The following is an 8,741-nucleotide window of genomic DNA, read 5'->3' on the forward strand; positions in this document are numbered from 1 at the left end:
CTACCACTCTCATTTTGACACCTCTACCTCAAATAGGCCTTACCAAATTGAAAGCTGGTGTCTCAACTTTCCGGAAATTAGGGCACTGGTCGAAGCAACTTGGAAAATCGGGATTCATGGTTCGAATATGTATCAACTTGCTAGGAAACTAAGGTTGGTAAGATCAAAGCTTCAATACTTATGCTTGGAAAATAAAAAAATTTGGGGTATTAATTGGCGGAAGACAATAAGAGATATGCAAAGTACGGGATTAAACGTGGACTCAGTTCAAGAAGGGGATGGTTATATTCATCAGATAAATCATCAAATCTCAGAGAACCAACTAAGTTTTGACTTTTGGAAGCAAAGAATGAAAGCAAGTTGGATAAAGTTTGGGGATTGTCCTACTCCCTTGATGTATAGGAGGGTGAAGCAGAGACAATTAAATAATGAGATCCTAACTTTGAAAAATGAGAATAATTTGTGGGTGGAAGGGCAAAAAGAGGTGGAGGAGGTGGTTCTTTCGTTCATAAAAAAGGTTTATGACTTGGTGATCCCAGATAATCACGGGGAAGAAGTTGATCTTCTTCTAAGGGAAATGGATATCCCCTCTATTTCATTAGAGGATCAACATTGGCTGGACAAACCTTTCACTGATCAAGAAATCAAAAATGCAATGTTCAATATGCACAAATCAAAGTCTCCAGGGCCAGACGGGTTCACTGCTGATTTTTTCCACCTATATTGGAAAGATGTAGGGCAATTGGTAACTGATAGTGTTCACCAATTTCTGAAATCAGGAAACATGCTGAAGGAATGTAATCAATCCCTTCTGGTGTTAATTCCAAAGGTTAAAGTTCCAGAAGCAGCAAACCAATTCAGACCAATCAACCTATGCAATACAGTGTATAAGTGTATCTCAAAATGTCTGGTCAACAGGATTAAGGTAATTCTTCCAAAACTGATATCTGAGAACCAAAATGCCTTTATTCCAGGAAGATACATGGAGGATAATGTGCTTCTAAGCCATGAGCTTATGCATCTGATAAATTCAAGAAAGGGATCGAACTATACTGCAGTGAAGATTGATATGTCAAAAGCATATGACAGAGTTGACTGGGTTTTCCTCCTTAAGGTTTTGCAAGCTTATGTATTCTCTAACCACTTGATAAGAATGGTTTCACAGTGTATCTCAACAGTAAGTTTCAAGGCTGTCATCAATAGGAAAACTACAGATCACTTCTCACCTAATTGTGGTCTTCGACAAGGGGATCCGCTATCCCCGTATCTGTTTATCTTCTGTATGGATATCCTTTCAAGGATGCTGACGTTGGCAGAAGATATAAATCATCTTAAGGGGTTAAGTGTGTCAAGGAGATCTCCTTCTATTTTGCATTTATTTTTACGGATGATGCCATGCTTTTCTTTAAAGCAAATGAGGCTTCTTGCACTTTCATCAGGGACATTCTTCACAGGTTTGGGAGGGCCTCTGGCCAACAACTGAATTTACAAAAAATCTTTTGTTAAATTCTCTCCAGGTTTTGATACCAGTAAGCGAGACTCTCTAAAAAGGATCCTTTCTATGGCCGAGACTGATAACATGGGGATTCACCTAGGAACCCCGATTGATATCCAGGGAAAGAAGAGCTCTTCATTTCAATTCCTGGTTGACAAGGTGTCAGAGAAGATTGTCTCTTGGGCCTCTTTACACATATCACAATCAGCCAAACTGGTTTTAATCAATACGGTGTTGGTAAGTATCTCGACTCATGTCATGAAATGCCTGAAATTACCACAAAGTATTTCAAATAAAATTGACTCCCTTATCTATCACAAGGTTCTCGTGGTCTAAAAACGTTGATAAGGGTATGTATTGTGTGAATAGAGCAATGATTCAACTCCCTAAGGGAAGGGAGGTCTAGGTATTCGAGGTACGTCAATTCTCAATGATGCCCTATTGTTTAAACAGGCAACAAGGATGCACCTGAACCCACAGCTTTTTCTCTCAAGAGTCCATAAAGGGTTCCAACCGTGTGGGATATGCAATATGTCTAAGCCTTACGCAAGAGTAGGTTATCCTTCATTGGGAAGGTTAAGTCTACAGAAAGTAACTAGCTCTTTCAGGGAAGGTTTTGTGTGGAAAGTGGGTAATGGGGAAAGCATCATGGCTATTAGAATGCCTTGGGTCAATGGGGAAATTCCAGTGGCAAACTCGAATCAAACTCTAGGATTTTCGCTTCGATGGAAGGTTAGTGATTTCATTGACAAGGACTCTGCTTCTTGGAAAGTGGGAAAAGTTAGAGAATGTTTTGAATGGAATAGCGCAAAAGCAATCCTGGCAATGGATCTTCCCTGTTCTTTGAAGGATGACTTCCTCTACTGGAAATTCCATCCGTCAGGTATATTCTCTGTTAAAACTAGTTATTACTTTCTGGCTAGGAACAGGGGGGCAGGGCTCTTAGCCTTTTCCTTGGAAGAACAGAAATTTGTAAAGCTTATTTGGAGAATGAATATCCAGCCGAAATGGAAGGTTTTTCTGTGGAAGCTCTTTCATGATGGACTTGCGGTAAAGAGTAATTCAGCTAAAAGAGGCATACAAGTTAATGAGATCTGTGAGTTTTGTGGAGTGGATGAGGAAGACAATCAACATCTTTTTAAACTATGTAATCTAGCAAAGGAGGTCTGGGAGAATGGCTCCCTAGCAATTTACTCTGACTCTCCTGGATTCAATTATTTAAGAAAGTGGATCCAGCACTATATCCTGTTGTTCTATAGCGAGGATGGTAATTATGGAACCCGTAGAAATAAGTTTATTGCTACCTTATGGGGCCTATGGAAAACTAGGAATGCACGAGCTTCAACAATGCCAATGGGGGGGCTAGTTTGGTCACAAAATTTATCAACTTGTCCATGTAGGACCATGAGACTTTCTGCAAGATGTAAGGGTATTGGAGCAATGAGGTTAACAACTCTAGGGAAAATTGTCAACCCCCCCCCCCCCCCCCGGGGTTTCAACGCTGTTCAATTAGGAAAAGAAAGAACTGGTTTCGATAGCTTCATTGTAAGCGTGGATGGTTCGTGGGACAAGATAACAACAAGAGCAGGGATTGGTTGGGCTGTCATGGGGGGCGACAATGGGGATGAGGGTAGTGAAGGGGGAAAATATGGAGTGGCAACTTCGGCTCTACATTTTGAGGCATGGGCTTGCTTGGAGGCTATGAAATGGACAAGGGCAAAGGGTAAGCAAGGGATCCTCATCCTTTTGGACTCCATTGGTCTAATCAACAATCTTCAAAGTGAATTAGGTAAGGATGTTTTGATCACCTGGTTAGTGAAGGAAATTAAGGAAGTGGGTGCCTCCTTTCAGAGAAGCACAATTATAAAGGTTCAAAGAGACCAAGTTCAAAGGGCAGACGATATTGCTAGAAAATGTCGGGCTACCCTTTCGAATTATTAGGATGTTTTTTTGGTTGAAAAAATTTGCTATTGTAAAAAAAAAAAAATTAAAACATTTGATTTTAATTTTGCAAAAACTACATCATATTGTAATCCCCCATGATTTTGTAATTATAATAATTATATTTTATTATTAATTATATGATTATTTTACGATAATTATATAATTTTATAAATATTTCAAAAATAATAAATTAGTTTTAAGCTATTTAGCCACTACTAACTATTGACAATAATCCTTTTACCCATACAAACTAAGAGCCTAGTCCAAGTTACCTCAAAGCCCAACCTTACACCACATGTTTTTTTAAGCTTTGGTATATATTTGGCCCTAAACAAGTTATCCTAATTATATTTGGATTAGGATACCCTCAAACCCAATTCTTATTAATCATACCCACCTTATTTTCCCCACACTTGTCCTCCTTCTCACGTAAGAAAAAAAAAAAAAGAAAACTCACTCCTTGCTTCCTCCCTCTTCACGACATTCGGCAAGAAGAAAAAAAAACCCTTCGAAGCTACACCGCTGCCCAGCCACCAGCACCGCCGGGCCACTGCCTGACCGCCGCCCCTCTGACCGCCCAGCCGCCCAGCAGCCGACCACCTCCCTGCAGTTCGCCTTCCTCCCTTCTCCTTCCCCCTATTTCTCTTCCTCTTATTTCTTGTTATTTTGATTAAAGATTCAATTTTTTATTTGATTTCAATTATAAAATTATTGTTATTAGGCTTTAATAGTATGTATAAATTACAAAAGATTATAAATTTATGGATTTTGTATGTCTAACTTATTAAATAAAATTTCAGATTATGTATTTTGCATATTTTAGGGTTTAAAACATTGATTTTTCATGTTTTAAGGCTTGATTACGTGTTAAACAAACTATCTAATCATACTATGTTTAAATTACATTAAAATATAATTATCTTAATCATAAATAAATTTTCAGATTTATTAAAGTTTCAATTTTTATGAACAAGTAGTGTTAATTTCGTGTTTTTATGCTTCTAAACCTACAAAATAATCATTGTGAGTATTTTGTGATCGAAAAAGCTTTGAACTTTATATTCTAACTTTAAAAATAATTTTCAAATTTCATACCTTTTATTTTGAAGCCTCTAATTTCATTGAATTGATATATTCTTGGGTTTTTAACACACTAACTTGCTATATAATGACTAATTCAAGTAATTATGCTTATGGGGTTATTTTATATATTTAAAATAAAATTCGAGATTTATTTACCCACTTTAAAGTTGCTGTAATTTGATATAAAACACCATATTTTCATAATTCGAACATGTAAACTTAAAGTTGGGATGTTATATTACTAACTTTGATTTTTGGGGACAATCTAAAGACTTTATTTTGGTGATTTAAGAGGTTTTAAAGTAGTTTAGTATTGCTGTAATTTTAATTGCTTTGGTAATGATTTATTCCTAATTGTTTGGTTTAGAAGAGGACTTTGTAGAAGGCGACTTCTAGTTTTAAAGTGGCCAACCGGATTGTTTACACAAGGTACGTACAAGATACGAAACCTTGCTTGTAGGTGCATGTTTAAGGACGGATCGAGAACTTAGTATCATGTATAGGATTGACTGGGTTAAATTGTCTGGTTATATATTGTGAATTTCAAATGATGTGCACTAGTTTATAATGCAAGTATTATTTGTGCTTTAATTATGCAAGGTGCGCTTAAAGGCAAAGGTATGTGATTGGTGTAAAGATCAAATTATTACTCGTTCATGATTATGTAAACAGGATGAGTAAAGGAGAAATTCAAGTCTTGTAAGACGAGGTTAAGGTTTTGGGGTGCCTTATGCACTCAAGGTGTTTATACACCGAGGTAGTAATAGAATAATTAATAAATGTTGTTTGTCACTAATAAATCAAGAATCTAAATTGAGAATTTGCCATATTTGACTAAATTGCTTTTGGGATGTTTGTATTGATATGTATATGAGTCATCACCAAGTCTAAACCTGTAAATCACGTAAAGTGCAAGATGGATGAGCAATAAAACTCTGGAATGGTGAACATCTGGAGTAATGACAATCAGGGGTTGGGGTACATGGGGTATTACCCGTGTACTTTTCTCGAGGACGTCTGATCTACGAGTCTCTTATTTCAAATATTTTTCAAATCTAGGAGTTAGGTGAGATCTCATACTAACTACGGTCACGGAGTCGCGCCCGTGGTCGTTGGATGTTCATTGATGTTTCCGAAAGGAGGCATGGGGTTTTTCTTTATTGATATTCCAAATGGGACATGGGTTGGACAACCTTGTCTATTGCTAAATCCAATGAAATAAATAAACGAGTCAGTTAATATTAATTAGTGAGGTCTTAATAAATTTGATAATCGAGTCGTGAATTGAGTCTATATTTAATGATGCTTGTACTTGAATATTAGTAGCATGTTAGGTATTTTCTCAATTTGTTTTCGCAGCTTGTATGTACTTAGCTTTGCTGACTGCGTGCTTTTGTGGGTGTCTTTCTTTGGTCATGGCCTTCGCCTTTCAATGACCCTGTGACGATCCAGTTTTTACACTTGTAATATTGGGGAGCAGAATAACCACAGGTTCTTACACATGCAGCATTCATCAGGGATGTGGGATCTTGAGTAGAGAGTTGGTTGTTTCCATATTATTTATTTTGCAAAGTTTAAATTTATTTTAATTCGATTTTAGTTGACACTAATTCCTTTGGGTTTGAATTTATTGGAACTCTAAATTTAATCACTTACTACTTTTATTGGGTTTTGAATAAGGGCCTTAATGGTTCCAACTTGTAATACTTATTTTGATTTAATTTCGTTGTTTTGAGGTTTATTTTAAACTGTTTTGGTTTTCCGCTGCAAATTTCTGAGATAGCCTTAACGTTTGAACACGTGGCGGTAGCACACCAGTAATTCTCTTGAAATTGTTCAGGTTATATACAGGTTTCTCACTGGTTTTTAAGAGAGAATTATTGGGGTGTTACAAAGTGGTATCTGGGAGCTTAGGTTAGATTTAATTACCACTAAAGCCAATAAGCTTAGTATGACTTAGGCACCTATTCAATGTTTTAAAATTTTAATTTTAATGACAATTTTTTTTTCCATTTGAAACTAAGTATGTTTTAAACCATTTTATTTAAAATAAATTTGAATTTTTTTTTTCTACTTGGTGAGTTTTTGGTAGACTTGAGAAGGGAATGCATGCATACATCATACATATTTTCTCTCTTGCATTTAATTATCACATGAAGTGTTATTTTCTTATTTATTTAACATGTTATAATTATGTTCTAATTGATTTATTTTTATGATGTGCTTGTGATATGCTTTTTGAATGTTCGTTGCGTTGGGTTAACGTAGAAAAAGGATGAGCGACTCAGTAATCACGTCTGAAAGCGTGAGTAATGATATTAGGAACAACCCCATTGTTGTGTCTGAAGATGAGAGTGATACTCGAAGTGACGATACTGTGTAAAGGTTTGAAAAGATTATGACGCCAACTAATCCAGATGAGGAAGACTACCAGTACTTACATGAGTTTAAAACAGCAAAGAATAAGAAGCATAAAATTAAAACCTACCAAAGAATGTTCCATGATTATACTCTTATTGAATTTCCAGATGAGGATGAGCTTGAATGGTTACAATCACCACCTGAAGATCCAAATGCTGGGAAGAGAGCTACTAGAAATCCAAATCCGCTCTACAAGTCAATTATTATTGAAGACACATATGACGAAAATGACCTTGATTTTGATGTTAATAATTACAATGAGAAGAGAGATAAGAACAATAATGTGATACCTTGAGGATTATTTTTGCTAGGGTGGAGTTAGCATGAATAAGGCATTTGCCATTGATAATAGTTATTAGAACCTCATTATAGTCTGATTTGGATGATTAATTTTAATAAGTAGCTAGTGCTACATAGTCTTTATTTGGGATTGATACCTTTATATAAGTTATAATAAGAAGTTGATGTTTTATTTTCAAGAGCTTCATTTCGCTTTTATTTGTGAGCAAGAGCAAGTTTAATTTTTGTAATCATATACTTTTTGGGGAAATCTCTTTGTCTATAATCGAACTTAATAAGAGTGTCACGGGATGGGATTTTTTTTTTCTCCTTAAATTCATTTAATCCTGCGTATGAATCGTGCTTATATTATGTGGTTTTGCTTGGGACAAGGGGGTGCAATCTCAAGGTGCCCTTTTGAACCAATTTATGTGATAAATATAATATTGTGATTCAATTAATATGTGTGAATAGTATTTGGATTTCGTTTAAAATAGAGTGCATATTTATTTTATTTCAGGCGTAGAGCTAGAATGGCCGAGAACGCTACCTTAGCTGATGCTATTCGTTTGTTGGCTGAAAATGTGATCCAAAACCGAGGAGACCAAGTCGACCCCCAAGCTGAAATGTTTAAAAAGCTGGCCCAGGTTAGACCACCAGTTTTTAGGGGAGGTGCTGACCCTACTTTCCTAGAAAACTGGATTTGGGAGTTTGATAAGTTGTTCATGGCACTCAACTGTCCTGAGGGTATGAAAGTGGACCAGGACGCTATGTACCTTAAGGACGAGGCTGATATATGGTGGAGAGACAATGTTGTGACCGTTAGGGCCAAACCTAACTTTGGGTGGGAAGTGTTTAAGACCTCCTTGAGGGACAAGTTTTACCCCCCCCCCCATTCCTGAAGAAACAGAAGGCTCAGGAGTTCATAAGCCTGGAAATGGGAAACATGTCAATCTCTGAGTACTATAATAAGTTTATGACCCTTTCTAGGTTTTCTCCTGAGGTAGTACCAACTGAAGAGCTGAAGGCTCAGAGGTTTGAGAAGGGGTTGACTGACGAGTTACAGAAGGACCTAGCCGGAAAAGTTTTTAAAACCCTTGACAAGGTGTATGAGAGAGCTTCCCGCCCGTACCATCTGAATACTAGGACTGCTAGTGCGAGTGCTAAAGCTGGGGAAAAAGGAAGGATTTTGGGAAATCTGAGAACCAGGGTAATTTCAAGAGGTCTAGGAATGGGAACTCGTTTGATAGGGGTAACCAGAATGTTAGCAGTTCTTCCAATGTTGTGATGGAACCACCCTGTGAGAGACTGTGATGGAAGTTTGGTGACCTGCAGGTTCTGCAACAAGAAGGGACACGGGGATTATGAGTGTTACACCAAACAGAGACAACAAGGAAATAGGGGGAATGGTGGGAACACCCATCAGAGGCCTAACAATTTCAATAACCAGGGGAATAGGGGAAATGGTCAAAATGGGAAGTTTGGGAATGGTAGCAACAATAACAACAGGTCTGGCAAT

The 8,741-nt window shown here is 37.1% G+C and overlaps 1 protein-coding gene across 1 annotated transcript; it reads left to right on the forward strand.

The window, feature by feature from the left end:
* The first annotated feature begins 235 nt into the window (after positions 1-235).
* On the forward strand, positions 236-3,436 carry LOC110712994. Its single transcript, XM_021891452.1, has 3 exons — positions 236-1,454; positions 1,518-1,732; positions 1,949-3,436. The coding sequence occupies exons 1-3, from the start codon at positions 236-238 to the stop codon at positions 3,434-3,436; spliced, it is 2,922 nt and encodes a 973-aa protein (XP_021747144.1).
* The last annotated feature ends 5,305 nt before the right edge of the window (positions 3,437-8,741 follow it).

Source organism: Chenopodium quinoa, unplaced genomic scaffold (genome assembly GCF_001683475.1).
Source record: "Chenopodium quinoa cultivar QQ74 unplaced genomic scaffold, ASM168347v1, whole genome shotgun sequence".
Classification (NCBI taxonomy): Eukaryota; Viridiplantae; Streptophyta; class Magnoliopsida; order Caryophyllales; family Amaranthaceae; genus Chenopodium; species Chenopodium quinoa.

What these genes read in the sequence shown, in the direction of transcription:
- LOC110712994 (XM_021891452.1), top strand. Translation starts at nt 236, where the DNA reads ATGCAAAGTACGGGATTAAACGTGGACTCAGTTCAAGAAGGGGATGGT. An exon ending in ATCAGGGACATTCTTCACAG is followed by an intron (nt 1,455 to 1,517) that starts GTTTGGGAGGGC and finishes AATTCTCTCCAG; the next exon opens with GTTTTGATACCAGTAAGCGA. An exon ending in TTTTAATCAATACGGTGTTG is followed by an intron (nt 1,733 to 1,948) that starts GTAAGTATCTCG and finishes TTGTTTAAACAG; the next exon opens with GCAACAAGGATGCACCTGAA.